At 44.3% G+C, this 25,836-nt stretch overlaps 1 protein-coding gene across 1 annotated transcript; it reads right to left on the bottom strand.

Moving 5' to 3' along the window:
• Window positions 1-1,470: 1,470 nt before the first annotated feature.
• Window positions 1,471-25,713, bottom strand: DNAAF5 (dynein axonemal assembly factor 5). Its single transcript, XM_015820927.1, has 12 exons — window positions 25,476-25,713; window positions 23,874-24,058; window positions 23,616-23,740; window positions 22,896-23,011; window positions 19,401-19,633; window positions 15,993-16,205; window positions 14,959-15,096; window positions 12,120-12,288; window positions 10,971-11,118; window positions 6,006-6,156; window positions 2,296-2,443; window positions 1,471-1,682 (listed from the first exon to the last, which is right to left on the bottom strand). Exons 1-12 carry the CDS (start codon window positions 25,711-25,713, stop codon window positions 1,471-1,473), a joined length of 2,076 nt encoding a protein of 691 aa, XP_015676413.1.
• Between the last annotated feature and the right edge of the window lie 123 nt (window positions 25,714-25,836).

The raw sequence follows: 25,836 nt of genomic DNA, 5'->3' as shown, positions 1-25,836 counted from the left end.
ACAATTCCTTTATTTATCATCCTTCGGCAGTTCAGGCGATCCTATCACTGGGAATTTCTTCTGGAGACTGCCACCGATAATGTAAGGGTCTAAATTTCTGTTTTCATTTTCCCACTGAAAGCTTTACGTTGTTGTTTTTTTTACAAGAAAATGCAGTCTAATCAGCTTTCCCCCTTCCCATCATGATCATCTGGGCTTGCATTGATACATGATTTTAAATCTTTGCAAAATGCAAAGCAAGAAAAATAGGTCCATGCTGGAAAAAAGAAAAGGAATTTTCTAGACACCTCATGGCCTCAATACGTAAGAATTAATTGATGTTTTTAAATGTTTAGAAATCTCTCTTTTGAATGTCTGGCTTGAAATCCAGAAGCCAAAACCTCTTCCTTCCATCTCTGAAACACATTTCATACAGAGGCAAATTATTTTATCACAAAATGTAAAGCTGTATTAAGAAACCAAACGGCAACATTCAAAATATCATAAAAAACGAAGAGCATGAAAATCAGCAATTAGGGAAAGCATAAACAATGAACACATAAAGACTGAGAAACAGCTCTCTTCATTAATCATCCATTTGAAACTTCTTATCAAAACCTGTTCTCAGATTCCGTTTATATACAACACTGCTCTTATTTCATCATAAATCAAGGTATTATAAAAACATAGGATGGCATTTAGATTTGATACGCTCCAAGAATTTCAAGGCCAAGAGAACGGAGTCCCTGCTATTTGCTCCTGTGGCTGAGTATCTAGTATCACATACTGGAAATGGTTTCAATTTACTGTTAATTTAATAAAAACTATCCATTTTAAAAATGTTTGCAGAATAAAAGAGCTTTCCCCGTTAGACGTGGATCATTCAATCTACACATCAGCTAGAGCTAGCACATTGCTATTTTGTTATTTAAACATAACTGCAAAAGTGTTAGTTTCAGGATCTGCAGCAATAAATATTATAGAAGGGTTTTTTTGCAGTGTTCATGTGTGCAAGGAGGATATGAATTTTAGCCTATTCCAGCTCAAAATGTCTCTTGTTTATTGAAGTACCTTCTTTTTGGAGAACAGATAGAAATATTCCCATTTTTAATTAATTAAGGCACCATTAATTAAGGCACACTGAGGCACTTATGACTCGGAATAACTCCATCCCGTTGATTCAAGGTGCAGAAGCAGCTGGTCACAGTAGACTGGAGTGCGATGTTTGTGCACAACTCCTTCAATCTCCTTCGCCAAGAGATCTGGATAGAGAAGGCCTCCTTCTTTCAAAGTATCTACAAAACAGAAGCTGCTGGAGTTACAAGAATGGCCTGGGCTTCAGGGCATACAATTTCTCAAAAATAATTTTGGAACACAAATGAGCCATAATTATTTCACGGGAGCGTGCCACTAGGAAGTTGGGAGTGATTATCACGGTACATCAGAACGATTAGCTAAATTTTATTTTTAAAATCTCAGGAAAACCAGAGCTTACTGAACAGGATAATTACCTAAAGCAGCCGATTGGATATTTTGGTCGGGATCATCCAGGTGAATTAACAACTCTTTGTAGAGAAGCTCAATGTTGGTTTTCAGAAGAGCTTTCGTCTCCGGGTCATTTACACACTTGAACCAACTGGTCAAGGCATCGGCAGCTGCCAAACGGACATCGTGCGAGACATCATCCAAGCGCTTCAAGAGTTCTGAAAAAGAAACGGCAGGGTCATTTCCTGGACATGATGAACATGACATTTCTCCGCCAATTTATGCAACGAGGAAATTGCTTCCCACTATAGCAATATATGGAATTCAAACACCTTTAATAAACCTTCCATTTATTTATCTCGGTTTTAATTCTTTCATTTTCTAAAACTGCCTAACTTTAAAAAAACACAGAAAAAAACGATGATGCTAACCACCACGATTCTTAGTTGAAAAGCTTTAACAGAATAATTTTCTGTGAAATAATACATTTCTAGCCTATCTATGAATTAGTCACTGCTTTTTCTCATATGGTCCTTTATAGGTAGGAAATTAAACCCAAACACCCTGAGTTATCAAATGCTACGGTGAATATTGCAAGAAACATTACTTGATATGTTTAGCTATGACAACAACATTGTCTCCATTTAGTCTCTCCCCATATTTTGTTACTTCATCTACAATTTAGCAGACCAGAAATGGGGGGGGGGGGGAATGTATCTAGAAACTGGAGTGACTCTAAAGCTGTATTTTTCCAGAGTTGTCAAGTTTGAAAAACAGCCAGGTTCTCATTCTAGGGGAAAGCCACCCCCGCCATTTATCCCTGTAAGATACCTGGATAAATTTTGCTGAGTTCAGGCTGTTTTCCGCAATTGTCTAAAAAAGTCCTGACAATTCGGCAAGACATCAAACGGGTCATTTTGGAATCTTCCTCCAGCGTCGCCATGATCTGAGGCATGAGGGCATCTTTGACATTTTGCAACTGTCAAAACAAGAAATCAGCAGATTCAGCAAAAGGATCTTTGCTAAGCGATCGGCATTTGGTGTGCGACTCGTTCTCTCTCACGTCAGCTCTTTTCCAAAGGGAATGCAACAAATCCAGCTAAAAAGTTAGAATCGAGGCAAAAGTTAACCAGGCAGATAATGAAAGAAGTGCATTCTTTTAGCAGCCCTCTGAGTTTTTTTATTTCTAAATTAGGCATTTCTTGTGGATGGGCAAGATGTAGCACAGTATACAGGTAGTCCTTGACTTATGGCCAATCTCTACTCAAAGTTTCAGTAGACCTACTTGTGGGTCTACCCAGATTCTAAGTTTTGATGGATGGTCTCGTGACCACACTTTGGACCTCCTGCAATTGGGCTGCATTTATGGCCATCATGAGTTACGACTGTGATGGGCGTTCTCCAATATGGTCATAACTTGGGGACTACCTGTATAAGTTTATAGGTTCCTCCTTGTTTGAACCATCATCCAGCGAAGAGTTCCTAGGAAGGGAAGAGATTTGCCAAGGATACAGGAAACAAAGTGGAGAAGCATGCTAGCTTGTTCCCCATTTTTAATTGGAATTTTATTGCATTGGGTGTCCCTGCTGCTTTTTCCCACCCACCCCTTCTAGTTTGTTTAATAGCTGTAGAAAGTTCAGCTGTGAAATGACAACGCAAGGCCAAAAGTATTGCATAGCCCCAAGAGAGGGACTTGCAATTATATTTCTCCGATTGCATCAATTACATGCTGCAATGATGCCTGAAGCAGAGAGTTTTAAGAACAGTTTGTGATACTGCGCTCGAATGAAAGACAAAAATAAAATCCCAACTCATAATATTGGAATAAATAACTAAATAAATTACAGGCACTCTTTATGGTCCAGGATTTTTCTGTTTGTCTCAAGAGCTGCCCTTTCTGCATTCTGAAATCCAGGCCACGCTGATTTCTGCAGATTGTGCATTATTTTGGAAAGACAGAAAGCTAATTTAATAAGCATCTTACCCACTGCCCAGACAGATATTTGGGAAGGGCGACACAATAGTTCACGGTAGGATTTCTTTGTTCCTCCGGGAGATGGCGCTCACGGCCCAATTTCTGTGCAATGTCCCACCTCAATCTTGTCTTGCCTACAATTAGCCATCAAATGTTATACCTGCCGTTTCTCCTGTCTCCCGCCCGTCCACATTCTGCCTGCTTTGTGTTCAAATTGATTCAAAAGTTCTGAAGGAGAAATTGAAAAATTTGCACTAATGGAAAAAACCAGAAAGCCGTGTATACCTCATGGGGATTCTGTGCCTAATCTTCTAACGATTTAGTCTGACAGTTAAGTCAATATTACTGCCTTGGCTGTAAAGCAACCACAATATCCCAATCTAAACAGCACCACTAAAGTTCTTCCACAACAGACCACCCAAATCACGAAGGAGACGGGCAGAAATTCCCCCTCCGCACGTTTTCTACTGGAGATGGAGGAAACGCTTTCAAGGATAGCTACAGGATTTGCAAACCTAATCTCTCTTGGGACTAGGTTTGCAAAAGTACCTGAAGGGGGGCCACAAAGAAGAGGGGTGGGGCAACTTCTTTTCCAAAGCACCTTTAGGCAGGACAAGAAACAATGGATGGAAACAACGTCTGTTTGGTCTCTCCTGTGTTAAAAGGTTGTTTTCAGCTGTTTTGTCTTTGAAAATACTGAAATTTTCAGAGGATTTAATTGGAGAAGATGTGTATCAGTCAGCCTAATGGTTGGGACTCATTTCGCCAGACGCTGAAAAGCGAGAGCAGGTTGACTTCTCACTGAACAATGGGACAGAACCAGCTTGAGCCTTTGAAGTTAAAAGGAGATTAGAAGCTTGCGTGGTTTTTGTTTTTTTTTTCCAAACACAAAATGCTCAAATTTCAAACAAACTATTCCCCCAGCCCAACACATCTGAAGGTTTCAGACTGGGTGTGTGTGTGTGGGGAGGGGGGGGGGTGAGGAGTTAAGCCACCATTCTTTCCTTGCTGGCTCACCGCTGACTCCTTTCTACCTCTTGCAGAGTTTTTATTCTTGGGCCGAATCCCAGGCTAACCTCTCTTTCCTAAGTACGAGCTTGGCAAGGGTTGAAAAACTATTTTAATTTAATTTCGTAAGCTCACATGTTGCCCAGCTCGTTGCAGATTCCAGAAGGCTTATATCCAGCCCCCTGACAAAATACGAATCGAAAGCAGTCACAATACCCTCAAACCTCATCTCAACCCTACACAGCAGACCCCATATTTGGCACCTGCTTTAAATGTCACCCCCTGCACTGAAAAAGGCTTCTTGGAAAAGCCTTGGTTTTAATGCTCCTCTGGAACAACAGGAGGAAAAGGGTCAAAGTCACAAGATAGGGAGGCAATGGCTGATCAGATGGAGCTACAAAGCCTGCTGCTGGCCCCCCTCTCTTCCCTCCCAGCCTGATGCTGGGGGCTTTTGCGGCAGTTGCTCCCACCAGCTGGGATATTCCAGATCAGGGATGTCCAACCTTGGCAAGTTTAAGACCTGTGAACTTCAATCCCCAGAATTCTGGCTGGCCGGGGAATTCTGGGAGTTGAAGTCTACAAGTCTTAAAGTCGCCAAGGTTGGAGACTCTTGTTCTAGATCAGGGCTTTTCAACTAGTGGTACGGGTACCACCTGTGGTACATTGGCACCTGGCAGGTGGTACGCGGTCATCCTAGAAAAGTGATAGCAGGGGAGGGGAATGAGCTGAACCGGTGGCAGCACCGCACAAGCCTGGAGCTGCAGGGCTGTCAGGGCTCAGCGGAAGAGCCAGGATCAGCACCAGGCTCCAGCTGGAGCTCGGCGCTGATCCTGGTGCTTCTGCTGAGCCCTGAAGAAGCACCAATCAGCTGGAAAGCAACACTGATCCTGACACTTCTGCTGAGCCCAGAAGAAGCGCCGATCAGCTGGAATGTTGCAGCATCTCCAGGGTCTTGTGATTTACATTCAGATGCTTGGCAACTGATTCATATTTATGACGGTCACCGTGTCCCAGGGTCATGTGAAGTGACCAAAACCTGCTGCAACCACCCAGCAGACGGGGGGAATAAAAACCAAACACCCCCCCACCCCACCCCCACTGCCAATCCTCAACAGAAATGCTCACAACAATGGAAACCTCGGACAGGAGGAAGAGCGCCACCGGGCAGACAGGCAGGTGTCTTGCTCGGCACTTTTTTCAGTGCCATTGTAACTTCGAACAGTCACTACGCGAACTGTTGTAAGTTGAGGACTACCTGTACTTCATCACTTTTTCCTCTTTTTTGGGGGGGGTCATCAAGTTTTTGACACCTTGCTAGGTGACTACTGGTACTTGGATGTTGCCATATCCTAAAAGTGGTACAATGGGTGAAAAGGTTGAAAAGCCCTATTCTAGATGGCTAGAGTCAACCCGGAGCAGCATGAAGACGAAACGCAGGTAGGGCTGACCCGCGTTTCGAGGTAACAGTGTTTCTGGGTTTTCACTGAGGCTGATCTGATGTGATGTTTGTGGAGAAGGCGGGGAGGGGTAAGGGGGGGGGTGTCAAAGGACACTTTACCTCTTCTGGAGAGAGCAGTTCGCTGTAAATCAGAGCCCAGAGGCAAGCCACAGCCGTGGTGCGGATGGCAGCTGCCGTTCTTCCCGCCTGCCACTGGAGATTAGGAGACAGGATGTCTTTTATCACAATCTCAAGGTAGTTACCGAACTGCCTGGAGCCAAAAAACAAAGAGCAGCCAAATATGAAAAAAGCTTTGTGCAAACGTGCTGGAATGACGGGGAGGATGAAAAGGCACATTTTTAGACTCGAAAACAAGAGAGCCCGAACAGGAAGAAGGGTGCGTGAACAAGAAATGGGGAGGTTGGGGGGGGGGGAGAGAGAGAGAGAGAGAGAGAGCGAACGAAAAGCTTAATTGATGACAGGATATGTTAACAATATTTCATTACTTCGGATTTCTTTAGGGGAAGGGGAATAAATGGACTTTCCGCAAGCAATATTTCAGGACGAACGGAAGGAGGAAGAGACCTGTCCTCTTCCTGGACCCCTTACTCACAGGTTGAACCCACCCCGGGTTAACCTGAAGGTGCTTCTGTTTAATTTAAAAGTGTCTTATCCAGAGGGGTCCCAGGGCTGGAGGCAACCAACAATGCTTTTGAAGAAGAAAGGAAGGCAAGGTTATTATTAATTCTATGGAGCTCAAAGATATGAACTGCTTCGATTAAAAGTGTCCTGCGATAAATAGAGGAAGTTCTCTACTTATGACCCCAGCTGAGCCTCAATTTTTTGTTGCTAAGCCAAGCCTTTGTTAGGTGAATTTCCCCCCATTTTATGACCTTTCTCGCCACATAAGTGAATCACTGCAGTTGTTAAGTTAGGAAGAGAATCTGGCTTCCCCATGGACTTGGCTTGTCAGAAGGTCACAAAAAAGGGGAATCACGTGACCGTCATAAATACGAGTCAGTTGCTAAACGCCTGAATTTTGATCACAGGCGACGGCTGCGAAGTGTGGAAAATGGCCATTAACTTTTTTTCAGTGCCGTTGTAACTTTGAACGGATGCTAAACGAACAGTTTTTAAGTCGAGGACTACCTGTCAATCAGTTTAATTTTTTGCTTTGAGCGTGTCCCCCATGCTTCTTAAGAGGCGAGCTGGTCTCCCCCACTGCCTCAAAAACATACAAGGCCACACTTGGAATACGGCATCCAGTTTTGGTCACCACGATGTAAAAAAGATGTTGAGACTCTGGAAAGAGTGCAGAGAAGAGCAACAAAGATGATCAGGGGACTGGAGGCCAAAGCATATCAGGAACGGTTGCTGGAATTGGGTATGTCCAGTTTAACAAAGAGAAGGGGGGGGGACATGATAGCAGTGTTCCAATATCTCAGGGGCTGCCCCAAAGAAGAGGGAGTCAAGCTATTCTCCAAAGCGCCTGAAGGCAGGACAAGAAGCAATGGATGGAAACTGAGCAAGGAGAGAAGCAACTTAGAACTAAGGAGAAACTTCCTGACAGTGAGAACAATTAACCAGTGGAACAACCTGCCTCCAGAAGCAGTGAATGCTCCAACACTGGAAGTTTTTAAGCAGAGACTGGACAGCCATTTGTCCGAAATGGTGTAGGGTTTCCTGCCTGAGCAGGGGGTTGGACTAGATGACCTTTAAGGTCCCTTCCAACTTTACTACTACTACTATTATTATTATTATTATTATTATTATTATTATTATTATTATTATTATTATTATTATTATTATTATTATCTCTCTCTATAAAAGGCAAAAAATACATTTGCTGCAGGTAAAATTCACTTCTGACGAAGCGACGGAGCTTGCCAAGTTTCCAGCAGGACATGAATCCATAAGAAGCAGAATTTTTCCGACGTTCCAAGTCAATGAGGACAGGTCTGTTCTTACGGTGCCCTGGGTCTTAGAAGGGACGTCTGGAGAAAGTTCCAAACGTGGAGCTAATAAATACAGGCTTGGAACAATATCAATGCTCAACCGACCAAATTAAACTGGACGTTCTTTCTTGCTCCGCTGACGACAACCTTCCTTTTTTCCCCCCCTAAGACACAAGGTCACTATTCAGATCCTCTCTCCCCGTGGGATATTTTCAGCCTTGATCACAGGGGGGGAAAAAAAAAATAATAAATAAAAATAAAAATGCCGAAGTCAATACTCAGACGGTCTCGGAATGATGCAATAAATCTCTTCCTTCTGACAAGGGCTTCTGCCGAGGTGCATTATTTATTCATTATGCGGAATATCTCATTTCTAAAAGAGTGGCAGGAATACGCGTAAATAATGTATAAGGCCACTTTCGGCTCCCGGAAGAAAAGTTCTTTCAGCGTTCTCCATTTTTTTTTGAACGGCCACCTTTGGATTAAACAAGAGGGCTTTTCAGAGATAATAATAATAATAATAATAGTAAAGTTGGAAGGGACCTTGGAGGTCTTCTAGTCCAACCCCCTGCTCAAGCAGGAAAACCCTATAGTACCATTCCAGACAAATGGCTGTCCAGTCTCTTCTTAAAAACTTCCAGTGTTGGCGCATTCACCGCTTCTGGAGGCTGGTTGTTCCACTGGTTAATTGTTCTCACTGTCAGGAAGTTTCTCCTTAGTTCTAGATTGCTTCTCTCTTTGGTTAGTTTCCATCCGTTGCTTCTCCTCCTGCCTTCAGGTGCTTTGGAGAATAGCTTGACTCCCTCTTCTTTATGGCAACCCCTGAGATATTGGAATGGGATCTCCTAGCCCATTTTATCTCTGAACAGATTTTTTGGGGGGGATCCCGTCCGACTTAGGAGCTGATTTCGGGCCTGCCGTTTGATTTAAGGATCCAATCAAACGCTGTCTAGCAAAATGATTTTGCTGGTTCTTCTGCGGGCCAAATGTTGTGCAATTGCCCAGGTTTTGCACTTTGCCAGTAAATGAATGTGAAGTCAGCAAGTGATCGTTATGGAAGGTCAGCAACTGACCATTATGGAAGGGAGCCCACAGCACATTCCTATCCTAAATGCGCTGATTGGCTTATAAGCAGTGTTTCTCAACCTTGACAATTTTAAGGCATGTGGACTTCAACTCCCAGAATTCCACAGCCAGCAATGGAGACCCCTATTCTATATGCTCTCCTATTCCAGCAGGTGGCATGTCAGAACCAGCCACCAGAAGGATGACACCTCCACACTCAATAAAATCACAGCATAAAGGCCAGCCTGTCCAGGATGGTTTTGCTCCCAAAGGATGACCAACTGGATGCCTATCATTGTTGTGTACAGAATAACAGAATTGGAAGGGACCTTGGAGGTCTTCTAGTCCAACCCTCTGATCAAGCAGGAGATCCCAGACCATTGGCTGTCCAGTCTCTTCTTGAAAGCCTCCAGTGATGGAGTGCCCACAACGTCTGGAGACCAGCCGTTCCACTGGTGGGTTGTTCTCCCTGTTAGGAAATTTCTCCCACGTTTGGGAATGTCTTCCACGTTTGGTGGAAAACATTATGGACAAGATAAGAATAGTTATTAGGAGAGTTAGCGTATGTCCTGTACAATGTTCCATTTATGGGACTCTGGGTGGAAGCTTTCTATTGCAATCTATTGGGCATGGATAAAGGCTAGCCCTTATAATGCCAGGGATTGATTGATTTGCAGGCTGTGAAAAGGCATTTGTGTATACAAAACAATGTATAACAATGCCAGTTTTTTAGCCAGATAGTTAGGGAGCAAAGAGTGACAGCGTTTTGCAATCTCCTCAAAAAAAAAATCCCCACACAGACCCGAAACCCGGAACCCACTTTTCAAAAGAAGGCTACTTTGCTCCATTTATTATTATTTTTGTTCACCGTGAAAACCTACCCAGCGGTTTCTTCTTCCAAGTGATTTCAGGCCCTGGTTTTGGCTTCAAGGTGGTCTGGGCTAAATGACCCATGGGATCTTTCACATTTCCCCCCCCTAATGGCTTATTTTAATCCCTTAAATAAAATGTGTCAAAACCACAAAAGGGGGGCTTTACAAGAGCCACGCACTGCCCTGCTTTGGAATGTCTCCCGGGAAGGTGAATAACGTTTAAAAAGTGCAATTTTTTTTTTTAACTTGGAAGAACAGTATCTTCTGAAAATGCATCCCCCACCACCACCTCTTTTGTCCTTCCTCGGAGCCAAATCCATCCTATTTCAGATATAGCTCCTCTCGCCTCCTCCCATTAACCCGCCCTACCTCCAGTTGAACTGGTGGCCAGAAAGATATTTCAAAAGATTCCCTGTGCAATAAGATTGCAAGGGGGGGGGAGGCAGGGGGGGGAGTGTGCCTCATGCAGGGAGCAGATTCAAACCAGGAGTAGTAACTCTTCAGCCAGAGCAGATTGAGAGCACCCCGACATGGTTTGATTTTAGCCAAACTCTAGAGAGGAAATGTTTCTGAAAAGAAAAAACAAAACATCTCCCAGAAAAGCTGAAAGTTTTATGAGCTCCTTTTCTACATAAAAAGCATTGCACCATCGCAAGCGCCGGTTCTAAAATCATAAACACAACCTGGGTGGTAAAATCAACATTAAGCTGAAGTCTGTTGATGAGGTTTGGACAGTGCCCCCTGGATGTTTCTACATTTGTACTCTCCTTAGGACAGACAACCCATTCCTTGGGCATAATTTTCGCCTTTCTGTCAGGCTGCTTTGTTATTTATTTATTTCTCAAATCCAAAAGCCCGCCGATCTCACACAAAACGACGTGGGCAACGATGAAATGAAATACAGCTTCCTTTAACTGGGAATTAACTTAATTCAAATAACCCTGTTTAGCTGAGAATCGCTATAAACAGTGAGAGAACCAAATTACATCTTGGCTTGAGACACCAAAGGTAAAAATCCAATGGGGGCAAAATGTCTAAAGCCGTGTTTTGTCAACCTGGCTGACTTTTAAGATGTGTGGACTTCCAGTTCCCAGAAGAGATGGCTGGGGAATTCTGGGAACTGAAGTCCACACGTCTTAAAAAGCCGGCCAGGTTGACAGACCCTGTTCTAAAGGATACGAAAGCAGACTTACCCTTCTGAGTTGACTGTCTTGCCTGGGTTCTGAAGCAATTCGGATAAAATAGAAAACAACTTCAGACGCATCCGAGGGTCCCTGGAAGTCTGGAGGCAAGTTCTAAGGATGGCAATAAAATCCTTCAGCACTTCGGCAATCGCAGGGCCTGGGAAGAGAAAGTGGAAACAGTGGAAACTTTGGTACCAAGTGAAATTAGCCTCTGAAAGAAGCAACCCTCTAAGAGGGAAGTGGGGTCAATTCTGGCAATCGAATCTCAGCTGAACAAGCTGAATTATGGACAGACTTCTGGATGTGCAGCCTTGCTAGGACTGAATAAGCTATGTTGTCCCGTTTCATCTGGAACAGAACAGTTAGCAAACGGCGGCTTCAAGAATAAGCTAGGTACCTCAAACCTTCTCTGGGGGGGCTCCCTCCCTAGGAAACATCATCCCTGCAGAGATAAGATGGGGCCCCACTTTGGCACTCTTTCTCAAAGACTCTGAAGTCAGGGTTCTGCCAATGGGTCCGGGGATCCCAGAGTGATCTGGAGCCCATCAAGTGGCTGGTCTGATGATTGTCACTAGGGAGATTGGGGGTTTCTTGGGTTTTGTACTGAAGCTTTATCTTTGTGAGTCACCGGGAGTCGTATGTTGGGTGTCAACACTGCTAACATCGAATGTTCTTGCTTTGACAACATATGGAGATGCAGCCATTTTCCTTAACTTGTGTATTACTCTTAAGAGTTAGAATTAGATGGTACTGGGGGCGGGGGAGGAGGAAGAATGGGTATGGGAATTAGTCAGACGTAACAAGATCGTAGTAATGTGTGATTCAAGGTGGTTTGAAATAAGAGCTGATAAGAAATGGCGGGCTGGAGAACTGGAGGGAAAGCCTGCATTTCAAACTAATTGGAGAATGTGACTTGTGACCGTAAATTAGAGGAAGGAATTGTGCTTTGGGCTCAGGGGAGGGGAAATCCAGTTTTTGGCTTCGACTGTGTTAGAGAATATTTAAGGTAAGCAATGCCTCGAAGTTCTTTGAAGAGTTCCATCTGTCGGAACCATGACACTGGGCAGCCAAATAAAATTTTCTTAGTCAGTAGATGAGTATACCTGCCTTCACATCACTTGGTCCATGAATCCTAGTGCCTGTTTCCAATCTTCTCACCTGACTGAGTCGCAATTACATCCAGCTGCAAGAGTTCTGGGGAGTAGCAGCTCCAGCGGTCGTGAGTTGAGGACATCCAGTCCATTAGTTGAGATATGTGCTGCTTGTATAAGCCAGCAACACTCCGAATGTGCTGAACCTCGGCCAATGCGTTCATGGCTTCCTCTAACTGTTGGATGGGGCAGAGACGGGAAGAACTGAGGAAGGAATACAGGCAGCCCTCGGCTTACGAGCACAATTCAGCCCCACATTTCTTATTCGTTAAGTGAATTTGGCCCCCTTTTACTACCTTTCTTGCCTCAGCTGTTAAGCGAATCACTGCAGTTGCTAAGTTCGACACCTGGCTGTGAAGTGAATCTGGCGTGTCCCCCCCCCACCTTGACTTTGCTTCTCAGAAGTTGGCAAAAGGGGATCACCTGATCTGGGGACACAGCAACGGTCACAAGTATGAACCAGTTGCCCAATGCATCTGAATTTTGACCACACGATCACGGGGATGCTGGGAAGGCCGTAACTGTGAAAAAACGGTCATCTTTTTTTCCCCCAGTGCCGTTGCAACTTTGAACGGTCACAAAACAAACCGCTGTAAGCCGAGGACTACCTGTAGACGGATCGAGACAAACGTTTGGCCTCTGCGGGGCTTTGGAATGGAAAGAGAAACGGCAATTGGAACGTGCCAGATATGATCGTATAGCATCTGTTGGGAGTTTCTTTTCTCTCTCTCTCTCTCTCTCTCTCTCTCTCTCTCTCTCTCTCTCTCTCTCTCTCTCTCTCTCTCTCTCTCTCTCTCTCTCTCTCTCTCTCTCTCTCTCTCTCTCTCTCTCTCTATCTATCTATCTATCTCTATAACTATCTATCATCCATTATCTATCTATCTATCTATCTATCTATCTATCTATCTATCTATCTATCTATCTATCTATCTATGTATCTATCTATCTATCTATCTATCTATCTATCTATCTATCTATCTATCTATCATCCATTATCTATCTATCTATCTATCTATCTATCTATCTATCTATCTATCTATCTATCTATCTATCTATCTATCTATCTATCTATCTATAATTGATTTTTTTTAAAACTAACAACCTTAGTGTTTAATAAACAGCATGTTGTCTGGGTTCACATTTCACAACAATAATAGTCAATTTCTATCATATCATACTCTACATAACAGCTTCCCTTGATTTTCTCTTCTTCCCACATGGTTCTCTTTTGCAAACATTAGGTTAATACAGTTCTTAATATTTTAGTAACCAAGAGGTTAAATATAAGCATTTTTTCGAACATTTATCCAATTAGTAATAGCATCAATATAAGAACTTCTGTTCTAGTTAGTCCTCTTGGTTGGCAGTTTCTTAAGCAGCCACACCTTTCTCTGGGTTTCTGTGGCCGCTGTGCTAGCATCCTGGGGGAAAACACACCTTTGCATTAGCCAGAGTCGCAACCTGCATATCCACCTGAGATGCTTGTGACGCTAATCAGGGATTTGGTCCAAAAATTTCCTTTTTTTTTAGGAGGGGGGGTGTTCTTTCCGGTGAATGCCTATTTGAATGCTTTTAGCAATTTGGGACTTGCCTAACTAGCTTCCTTTTCTTTAAAACAGATTTATCCAGGAATCGGTTTTAAATTTTTTTTAAAAAAAAAATCAGCATCCCAAGACTAAATGCTTAGATTTTCTTCTTCCTGAACAAGTCTAGGCATCCGGATTCCACAAGTCAAAGTACCTTTTTGACCTTTTTTTAAAAAAAAGAAACGCATAAAATACTATTAATGTTCACCTGCCTTTCAATTTTACAGTTTTAAAACTGAAGTTTCAAAATGATTTCTTGGGGAGGGGGGAGGAAATTGCTTCTCGGTGGCCAAGGGCTGTAAATTTCAGGCTGGTTTATCGTGCCTAGAAGCAACCGAACAGGAAGCCAAATGGCCATTAAACGAAGGAGTGAGTCTGGCAGCAATTTTTGTGTAGCCCACCAAAGGGTCCCATGAAAAGAGGGCAGCCTGATTTATTTGGAATTTGACTGGAGAAGAAAGTGATTTATGCCTGAATGATAGTCATAAAAAGTGGGGAGGAGGGACATCCATTATCAGAAGCATCTCAGGTGCCGGCCTCCGATTTTTAAAACGATGCCTCAAACTTTTTAAAGCTCAGCACTGGAGGGGGTGGGAGGTGAAAAGGGCAACCACTGAAGAAAATACTTAAAAGGAAAGGATCCTTCTTTCCTGAGATTGGATCCTGGAAAGGGCCAAGAGCCCGGGAGAGACTGAAGGAGGATCAAAATTCCAATCTAAATTGCAGCTGATTTGCTTATGGGCTATGCCCACCTCTACCCTGTTGTCAGTTTTGGGGGTTATCTTTTGAAATCTGAACTTAAGACAGGATCCAGTGTGTAATTAGCACGGAGAGTGACTCCAGTTTTTGATGTTCAGCTTTTTATCTGACAGCCTAGAGCAGGGGTAGGCAACCTTGGCTCTTTTATGACTCGTGGACTTCAACTCCCAGCATTCCTGAGCCAGTCATAAAAGAGCCAAGGTTGCCTACCCCTGGCCTAGAGTTATGCCAAAGCTCAGTGGTAAAAGGCATGCACTGGATGAAGAAAAACAAAAACCTAATTCTTTACGTGGCATCCCAGTTCCAAAAGACCGTTGCCAACCCTCTACTTTGTATATCTGGGGGTCCTTTTTTTAAAAAAAAATCAAAATAGCCTCTGCTAATCAATCCTGGAATTATGAAAAGGCACAGATTAATGTCGTAGCTTTTTTCCAGAGGTGGAATCACACGCTGCAACAAGAGAAGCGCAAGCAGAGTGGCATCCGGGGTTATCACCTTTACATGTAAGTGTCCAGTGGTTGGTATTGCCATGATGGTCACCAAAACCTTGGTGAGCTGCAGGCTTATTTCTTTGCAGTCTTCCTGGCACAGCTCAGTGAGGGCTTCCACACAGCAAAGCAGCTGCTCCAAATAAAAGACCTACCAAAACACCAAAAAGAAGCCGTTATTCCACGCTTCCTGGAAGACGGAAGTGGAATTGCTCTCGCTTCCTGCTTTGCTCTGCTTTGCTCAAGCGATCTGGCGTGGGCTGTTTCCCATGGATGTTCTTAGCCAAGAAAACCCACCTGCCTCTCCCTCTCCCATCTCCAAAGGAACTTATCAACCCTGGACCTGCAGAGGGGGAAAACATCTGCCATACCCATACAGAGTTTCCCTGGAGGCAAGCATTGCATTAAGAAAAAAAAGGTTTTTTTTAATGGGCCTAATCCCATCCTTTAAACCTTGTGAGATGCTGATGTTCCCACATAAGATTTGGGAACGAGACTGTAACGTCTCCCAAGGCCTGGCCATCTCATCAAATCCAGGAGTCACACGAGGGTGGTGTCCACGGCTTGAAAAGTGGTCAGCCTCTGAATGTACTGCTATAATTATATTAGAGTAGTTGACCCCCAACTCGGCCTCAGAAAGGCTACCCCCAAAATGGCTGTGCATTCAAGTGTGCAGAATCTCCCAGAGGAGGAGAAAGGCCTTTGAACCTGAATACACTTGCGAAGGAAGGCGAATATTCGTGTCCCAGGATAACGTTGCAAGATCCAATCTGGGCCGATCAACGGGACCAGAGGCTTACTCTTCCAAGCTTCTGGACTCACACCGCAGCCCATCTTTCCAGGAACTTCTCTGTACTGGAAACGAGCACGAATCCGAAAGCTTGGAAGAGCGAACCTCTCGTCCCGGGGACCCTTCCCAGATTGGACCTTGCACGATGCACTTAGGCTGCACATGCACCTGAGGTCAAAGGTGCTAACTTTGGAGAAGAGGTCTACGGACTGAAAAGATGCCGACGCGTGTTTAGTTTGGGGGGGGGGTCTCCTCACCTCTTCCGTCCGCTGACTGACTTCAGGGTTGCAGAGGGCGGCGCTAAGGGTCACCAAATGAGGTTGCAAGACTTTGCGGGGAGAGCCCTCGATCACGGCCGCCAGAATCATGAGGTAAGACGCCGTGGGGGCTCTTTGGAGGTCGGACAGGATCAGTTTCAGAGAGACCGCTGGGTTGACAAAGGCGCCAATCAGCTTTGTTGCTTTCAAACACTGTTTTTAAAAAACAAAACAAAACACACACACACAAACAGAGAGAGAAAAAAAGTGGCCGTGTCGTAAGATGCTAAAGAGCAAATGAATGAACTCCACGGAGCTATTTTTTTTTTAAAAAAAAGAAAAACAAAGTATGTAGGGTGACAACTGTTTTTTTTTTCTTTTCTCATGCCTCAGAAATTGCCTCGCAGGCCTTCGGCTCCCTCCCTCGTTCACGATTATATGCACAAGGAGAGGATTTCATTCAGGTGTAGCAAGACAGCCCCAAAGAAGCTCTCCTGTGTCTTCTTTCAGCACAACCTCTCCAGCCTCCCCCTCAAATGAACGGAAGCGCTCGGTCCCTCTGAGACCGAGGCCCCCACGGGATGTACAGTATCCCTTTCACACAGCTGTTCCCCTGCCAGCTTTGAAGAAAACAAAGAAAAGATTCTCCCTTAAGATGGTGGGTTATGGGCTCTAAATCGTGAAAAGGGGAGGAGGGGGAGAGAGAAATATGCCTTATTTGCTTTTTCTTTCAGGAAGGAAGAGAAACGAGGGCGAGGCAGCCTAAAGTCGAACAAACAGAGAAGTGGTCCCTGCCTTCTGGTGGTTAAGAAGGATCCCCAAGAATGGGCATCTTAGGAACCTGCACCTTGGATGCCGCTGGGATGGAAGTCAAGATTTATTCCTCCATAATCCTGACCGCAGCTCACGGTTCAGCCTAGCGTGATGAGCAAGGAATAGGAGAAAAGTTGTTGTATACGGAGTCCTTTTCAGCCTTGTGCCGCTGACCTGGAAGAGTTCTCCGAGGATTCAGAGAGATTTTTTTTAAAACTATAGGTAGTCCTCGATATACAGCAGTTCATTTAGCGACCGTTTGAAGTTACAAAAATGACCAATGACCGTTTTTGACACTGAACAGCTGTGGCGGCCTCCCCGTGGGTCCCGTGATCAAAAATCCAGACGCTTGGCAACTGACTCGTATTCATGACTGTTGCGGTGCCCCGGGGTCGTGTGATTCCCTTTTACGACTTCCTGACAAGGAAAGTCAATGGGGGAAGCCAGGTTCATTAAAGAAACGTGTTACTAACTTAACAACTGCAGTGATTACTTAACAACTGGGGCAAGAAACGTTGCAAAATGGGGCAAAACTCACTAAACAAAGGTCTCACTTAGCAACGGAAATGTTGGGCTCACCAAGTCAAGGAGTAGCTCTATTCCTTTAGGAACCCCACATGAAATCTAAAGATTCCACACAACTCCCCCCAAGTCTCTTCCCTTCTTTTCAAAAGTGCATTCATTTCTTGAACTCTTGACTTACAATCCTTTTCAGGCATCCTGCTCAGGAAGGTGGCCTTGACTTAAAAATTTGGTTTCAAGATTTTAAAAAAAAACCAAAACCCCAGAAACCTCCAATCACGGAGACCACCTTGGAAAGTCCAGGCCCCGTAGGCGGAACTAGGACATTAAGGAGATGACTTGTGGTCGTGGGTCAAGGGCTACCTGTAGTTCCTACCTGGAGACGCTTCGGGATTAAACAAACAAGAGGGTATAGAACTCAACGCTTGAAACTTTGGCCTCTTGCTACTCGTAACGGTCAAAAGATGCCGCCAAGGATGGACTCCCAAGTGATATAATTCTGCTGACAGATACAGTATCTGGAGGAAACTATGCTTTGCTTGCTACATTTGTTGCAGACAACAAAAAGAACTCCTGTTTCTTCTAGATAGACAAGGAAAGCAGCAAGGTGGGGGCCTGGAAGCCAACAGATTCAGAATCTTCATCAGAGCTGTGGCCGGGGATACACGCATACCTTATTACTGTGGGAGGATTATAGGCAGGGAAAGGGAAAGAGATAATGTGGTGAAATTAACCAGAAAGGTTGCGAACTACGCATAACTTGCAAATGGAATTTATCCCTCAAAGGCATTTTACATTTTAATCTCCTGCTTATGATTTTAAAGAGGCTCTTAATACCCTACCTTGGCCAGCGCCACAGGTGAAGCATGATTTGCGCAATCTCATCACGGATCGGTACAATAATCAAACGGAAATACACTTTGCTTAACAGGAGCGTTATGAAGTTTGACCCAGATAGGTTTGATTTAACAAAATTAACGGCCTTTTGGGGTCAGCCCCCATTACATTCTAAAAGCAAGTGGGGGAAAAAAGGGGCAACGAGCCTCTTGATACTGTGAGGTGGAAAAAAGTATCTGAGAACTTTCAGGAAAAGGGTGGATTCCACACCTTTTTGGTCCTTCTTCTGTGCATGTTGAATAAAATTAATGATCAATCGCAATGAGTACTATAATCAGTGTTAATTATTATGTTGGACTGGTTACTTGGGAAATGTATTCTCACGCTGCCCGGTGAGGGTGGTGGGTTGGGCTGAGAGAAAGTGACTGGTGATTGGCCCAAAGTCACCCAGTTGCTTTCATACCTAAAGCGGGACTAGAAATCACCCTCTCCTGGTGATTGGTCTAAAGTCAGCCAACTAGTTTTCATGCCTAAGGCGGGACTAGAATTCACTGTCTCCTGGTGACTGGCCCAAAGTCACCTAGGCTTTCATGCCTAAGGCGGGACTCGCACTCAACATCTCCTAGTGATTGGCCCAAAGTCATTCAGCTGGACTTCATGCCTAAGGTAGGAGTAGAACTCACCGTCTCCTAGTGACTGGCCCAAAATCACCCAGCAGGTTGCCATGCCTCTGACTAGAACTCACAGTCTCCTGGTGTCTCACCTGGTACCTTAACCCCTATGAGTTCATGGTGACCTAACCCCTAACCCTCAGTGGAATTTTCCTCCAATGGGATTTTCCCATGTATTTTACCAGGAAACATAGATAGGGCAGGCTGGAAAAGCCAGTGCCCTCCTAACCATACCCAAGCACTCTGAATTTGTTGGCGATGTCCATTTTCCTCTCCGAGTTCATGGTGACCTAACCCTAACCCTAAGTGGAATTTTGCTCCAATGGGATTTTCCCATGTATTTTACCAGGAAACATAGATAGGGCAGGCTGGAAAAGTCAGTGCCCCCCTAACCATACCCAAGCACTCTGAATTTGTTGGCGATGTCCATTTTCCTCTCCGAGTTCATGGTGACCTAACCCTAACCCTGCCTAGACCAAATATTCTTGCTAGACCAAACCTCTGTTAACTTTAAGGTAGCGGACCATCCTTTCCCCAGTACAGTTTTGAAAGGAGCTACACTTACGTTGCTAACCACGCTCCTTTCCTCATCGGAGCACACGCGGTACAACGTCCGCAGGAGGAGTTCCATGTGTTGAGTGATGTGATCCTCCGCGTGCTGCAACAATATAAACAGGAGCTGGGATGCCTTGACTCGGGTGTCTTTGACCCAGTCGGTGATATCGTGGCAGAGGCCAGGAAGTATTTTGAAGATGTTTCTGGTTACCAGCTCTCGACATCCCAGGTTCGGGCGAGTTACTAGGTGAAAAAAAAGAAAAGAAAAGAAAGGATGAAAGAATTCAGGGAGAGGCGGGGAAAAAAAAAGTCTCAAGCTCTTCTAACATTCTCAGTTTTAAATCTGAACAGGAGGGAGATACCGGGGGATATTCCATGCCAACGTTCCATATTCCTGCCCCCCAAATTCACCCTAAAATGTAGACACCAGCTTCGCAAAGTTTCTTGTCTTGTTTTTATTGAGCCAAGGATGAAATGTACTATTTTACCAGTTGAAAACTGTTACACGAGGACTTTCACTGATTACTACACCTGAAGTTTTTGCTGCCTTTTTCGTTCTGTTTTTATGGTTCTGCCTCCCTCACATTTCATCAAACGTTTTCCTGTGTTGTTACTCTTTCTGTACCACACTGGGGAATCTCTCTATTTCTCTTACACACACACATGCACGAGCACGGCCATGCGTGGAAAGATACACCTTTGGGAAGTGAAAACATGCGAAGTTACTAGCAGTGCTTTTGGGTAAAAAAAACGATGTTGCTCAAAGAAAGAAGATGATCTAAGGAAGGGGGGGGGGGAAACTCTCTCCAAGCATCTCATGGTCTCCTCTGTGGCTCTCTGCTTGTGTGGCTAACACTGTTATTTGAACAAAGCAAAAGTTAAGACAGGATGCAAAAAAAACCACCCCCAAAAACAAAACCCAACAACGCAGGAGTGTTTGTGAAGCATCTACTTAAAGGGAAGAATCTTCAAAGGTACTGTGAGGTCTGACTTCTTTTTGTCATGGAAGAAAAGCATTGGGATTATAGAAACTGACAGCCGGCAACAAAGAGGTCAAAGACAAAAATCTCTTGCTGAGAAAATGAATGGCGTCCCTTTTGACCAGAGGCGCTGTTCTTCCCCCCAAAAAACAATTTTGACTGGCCCTTTTCAACAGTTCCCTTCATTCCTAATGCGCAAATGAAGCTATTTCATCGCATATCTCCCTGCTGTCAAAAGCTTCTCTCTCTCTCCACCTTTCCTTAACTTGTCGGCACCCACAGCCCGAGGCGGTGATTTCCCCCCCCCCCACTCCCCTTTTTCCCCTACAGAAAGTCAGTCTATTGTTACGGTGGCTTTGAGCTCTTTCTCTCCTTCTCCCACTGACCTGCAATCTCTGTCAACCAGAGATCAAAGAACAAAAAGAGAGAAGTGTCAGGTTCATTAGCTTGCAGCTAGAAGGGCTGCGGTGAAAAAGAATCCTTGGTGGAAAAGCCAGGACGGGCAGGGAAACTTGACAGGTGTGCCTTTTAGAAGCAAAAAGAGTTTGCTCTTTCCCAAACCATTAAACAAACAGCAGATTTATTAAAAAATATGTCATTTACAGACAAATGCTGGCAATCGAGGTGGAACCGAAGGGCAGAAAAATTAGCCCAAGTGACATCAAGTTAAACTGCATCTGGCTTCCAATGTGCACATCAATGATTTTTGTTTTTTGGGGGCTGGCACCAAAAACAAGTAAAAATGGAAGACGAAGGGTATTTTTTTTTTAATATGGGTAAAGCCAATTGCTTTCAAGCTCTGGACTTTTAAGCTTCGCTTCTGAACTTCAAAGCCATAAATGATGAACCCAAACACACTCTCGCATCCAACTCTGGCTGCAGGAGAAGATAGGTGAAATGGAAGCCTAATCCCCCCCCCCCCAATCTGCCTTAGAGGCTTTTTAATCTTTCTCCAGTTACTTCAAGAAAAAAAGAAAGGTCCGTTTTTCAACTGAGTCTGGGATGAAAGGTGAAAGGACACTGACAGCAGCAGAAATACAAATTGAATTGAAAAGATCTTGAAAAGTGGAAGACCGCAATATCGTCCCGGTGTTTGGATTCAGCTCTTCGATGAACTTTGCGGGCCCTCGGTCCATTCACACAGCCTAAACAAGCGCATGGACTGAGAATGGAGTGTGGGGAGATTTGACTCGTCCTCTTTAAAACGGCTTCAGTGATTTTTGTCTAATTTAAATCAATGACATTTTAGGCAACATCCTTTTGTGCTTGTTGTGGCGTTCCCTCGTGTTCTTCTCACCCTTGGGGAGAATCCCCGTCTGCTGTGACAGTTTCTCTAGCTCTTCAGGAAATGCATGGCGTGTGGGGAGTAGGGAAGCAGCAGAGAGAAGGACCCTTGTTTTTAGAACATGGAATATTCTAATGTGTCTTTAATTTACCACACTGGATTAACTTTTTGATGATGGAAATTTTATTTATAGATCCCCAAAATTTTCTCAACTTTGGAAAACCATGAAAATAAACTTAAATCTGGGAATCTGGAACATGTCCAAATTTAGAAGTGGTTTATGGCTACCACTGGAAAGATATAGTGGAGTGTCAAGAGCTAACCTGACCTGATAGCCTGGCATCAGCAGAAGGATGGGAAGTGTAGAGATGCCTACCTACTCAGCTCTGCTCTGTTCCCAAGTTCAGTAAATTAAGCAAAATTATAACAGAACAAGCTTATATATTGCAGTGACCATGAGAGCAATATTATTTCACATTTAAGTCTTGCACTCTGGCACATCTGACACGAAATTGACTAGGTCAAATCCTAAACGGCCCAGAATTAGTTGTTAATTTTTTACTGGGAGATAATCTAAATATGTCTTTTTTTCACATTTAAGTCTGGCACTCTGGCCCATTTGCCAAAAAAGATTATCTACCACAGAAGACTTATCCACCACATTTTTAAATTTAACAGAGAACAAGAACCGCATCAGAAAACAATCTGAAACTCTTAAGAGAAGGGGTGTAAATTTACTAGGTCAAATTCTAAAAGGCCACATAAATTAGCTGTTAACTTTTTTTTTTTTTTACTGGAGATGTAATCTAAAAATGTCACAATGCTCCTAAATCAGACCAATCCCAGTGTAAACAATAAACAGATTGAAAAGTAGCAGGTCATAGCAGGACTTCTTCTTCAATAATAGCAAAATGTTAATCTGTTGGTCAATCTGCCAGTAACCTGTGGGACTTCTGGTTAGGAACTGTGGCAATTACAATATTTTAGAAAGTGCATTACATGAAAAAAAAAGCCTACTCGACTAGGTAGATTTAATATTAAACTTAAGCAAACTGACAGGGCTATCTTAAGGAAACCATTGTTCATTTGGGAACAGACTAAGAAACCCCAAAAGTCCTTCTGTTTGTATCTTACTTGATATTTTCCCTTGAAAGTATTCCGTATACCTTGTTTTTAAAAGTTATACATTAAAACCTCAGGGAAGTAATTTGCAAAAAAAGTCAATTCGCACTGTACTCACATCCTGGTGGATAATAAGAAGGCTCAGCATAAAAATCAAGTTTATCCTTAATATCTTCTTCATTTTCTTTTTCCCACTGCAATCCCACTTTCTTCCAGTAAGTTAAAGCCAGCTCCCTAAACACAAAGGAAAATAATCACAAATATTGTTGATTCTATGTAACATACGTATGCTTAAAAAGCGGTTGTTTAAGAAACTAAATCTGCAACATTTTGTTGTAAAGAATCCACTCTTTGGAGGTGATGTCTGACTAAAGCTGGTCTCAATTGGGCTTTTAAATCAAAGACTACATGTATACAAGAATGCTTCTTCACAACTGCACAGGGTTTTTGATGGTATGGAAGTTTTCATATGGCAATGTTTCTTTTTGTTGATGTTGGATAGACTAGGCTGAAAAGTATTTATTCTTTGCTCAATGTAAGAGCTCTAGCATCTGCATGCAAGTTTAATTTCACATATATGCTATCCGCCAGTCTGTTCACGCTAAGAATTCTGGAAGTTGCTATCTAAGACATCCAGAAAACAGCTGGGATAGAGGTATCTTTGCAGATACAACAGGGCCATCCAATGCTCTTTTTTTTTTTTACAAGTGTGCAATGTGACCCATTTTAAAAAGGGGTGGAAATTCAATTGCCCAATCACGATGGGCACTCTGACGTCACTGACCATCCCCACAGACAGCCCTGCTAGTGTAAAATAGACAGTCTGAATTTGACTTACTTATTCTCATGCATTTCATCCGTCAGGCCGCTGAGTAAGAGAGGGATTAACTTATGGAAATAGGAATAGCGATCCCGCAGGTGCAACAGCCATTCCCCGACAACGCTGANAACAGCCTCTCTGACCTGAAACACCGGGGGGGGGGGGGAGGAGAGAAACCAGTATCATGCATTTTGCAATTCCATCCAAATAAAATGATTTTGTAGCACGGCACTGAGTTTACAAAAACTAGTGAATTAAGCCCTGACCAAACGTTACCTGTGGAATGTCATCAAAGCATCGCTGGGCAAGGTGGGAAAGCACGTCATCCAGCGATTTCACATTGCCAAATTGGATCACGGATCCTGTGGCGTGAATGACAGCAACACGGACCTTGTAGTGTTGATGGGAAATGGCCTGCATTAAGGGACTGATCAAGCTTTCCGACTGCAGGTGAAAATGATCTGGAAGGCAGAAATGGTGGGTTTTTTTTAATGACTGGAAATGATAGAGAACAGCCCCCTCAATGCAAGGGTAGGGGGAAATTAGCTGCTATTATTACTTTAGGATTTGTTCTAAGCCAGACAGTACTTGGTTCTAACATTGGTCCAAGGCTGATACCAAAGACTTAAAACAAGGGTGACCTTAAACTGCTTTAAATCTGCGAAATGCTTCCCCAGATGGGGGAGACTTGCAATGTACTGATTTGTAACTGTGATCTTTTTCCAACAACACATTACATATAATGACCCATACCTACATTATTATATATAAGGTTCCATATATGTGTTATGTGCATGTGGGTTGATATATACTGTGAGGTACATACAGTGGTGGGATTCAGCCAGTTCACACCACTTTGCCAGAACCGGTAGCTAACTTTTTGATGCCCAGGCCCAGAATGGAGTTCCGGAAGCGGCATCCACATGGAGAACCGGCTGTTTACCTATTTTAATCCCACCACTGGGTACATGTGGTATGTGAATGCATACAATATATGTGATACACTTTATACACACACACACACACACACACACACAGAGAGAGAGAGAGAGAAAGAGAGAGAGAGAGAAACATATACAGATACAGAGTTGCTCAATAGTGAGAGAGGTAGCGTACAAAATTAATAAACGATATTGACCCATACAATGTTTCTATGTGCCAACATATGTAAAAATTATCTATCTATCTATCTATCTATCTATCTATCTATCTATCTATCTATCTATCTATCCATCCATCCATCCAACTATCTATCTATCTATCCATCCATCCATCCATCCATCCATCCATCCATCCATCCATCCATCCATCCATCCATCCATCCATCCATCCATCCATCCATCCATCCAACCAACCAACCAACCAACCAACCAACCACCAACCAACCAACCAACCAACCAACCAACCAATAAACCAACCAACCTTGGCATCTTTTAAGACTTGTGGACTTCAACTCCCACAATTCCCTGGCCAGCCAAAGAATTCTGGGAAATGAAGTCCACAAGTCTTAAAAGATTCCAACTTTGAACACCCCTGATCTAGCCTCAGTCAGGTCTGTCCGTCATTGAATTCATTGGCTGCCCATCTTACCAGAGGGCAACTCTGGACGGCCTGTATACGTACGTATATGCATGCACTGTATATTCTACATACACCTACCTGTATTTATACCTATAACATATAAATTGCCCCCCTCCCCCCCCATACACACACACATACATTTATGGCGGGAGAAAAAGCTCATCGGAATAATCATCTCCAGAGAAAGCCTGCCGCCATCTCAACTCCCAACTCCCCATGCCCAAACTCCATCAGGGCCCCCTGCCCTCCCGTCCTCCACCGCCGGGCCCCGGGTGCGAGAGATGCGTCGGGGCCCACCTGGCAGGGCGGCGGCGGCGGCCTGGCACCCCTGGCACCCTTGGCGCTTGGCGGGCGGGAAGGGGTCGAGCAGGGCTGCGCGCAGGACGGCCACGGCCTCGGCCAGGAAGGGCACCAGGGCGGTCCGGTCGCAGCGGCGGAGCAGCTCGGTGAGCAACTGCAGCAGCCCGAGGCGCAGCTCCTCGCAGGCCTCGCCGGGGCCCTGGGGCAGCCCGAGCCGCTGGGCCAGCGCCGGCATCAGCACGGGCAGCGCCTCGGCCGGCTGCGCGCCCTGGCCCAGCCCCAGCCCCAGCAGCTCCAGCGCCAGCTCGCGGCACCGCTCGGCCGGGTCGCCCACCAGGCAGCGCGCCAACGGCCGCAG

The sequence above is a fragment of the Protobothrops mucrosquamatus genome, unplaced genomic scaffold (genome assembly GCF_001527695.2).
Source record: "Protobothrops mucrosquamatus isolate PMUCROS unplaced genomic scaffold, P.Mucros_1.0 scaffold1217, whole genome shotgun sequence".
Lineage (NCBI taxonomy): Eukaryota > Metazoa > Chordata > Lepidosauria > Squamata > Viperidae > Protobothrops > Protobothrops mucrosquamatus.
The sequence above is the reverse complement of the archived record's forward strand: the minus strand, read 5'-3'. Positions and strand labels throughout refer to the sequence as shown.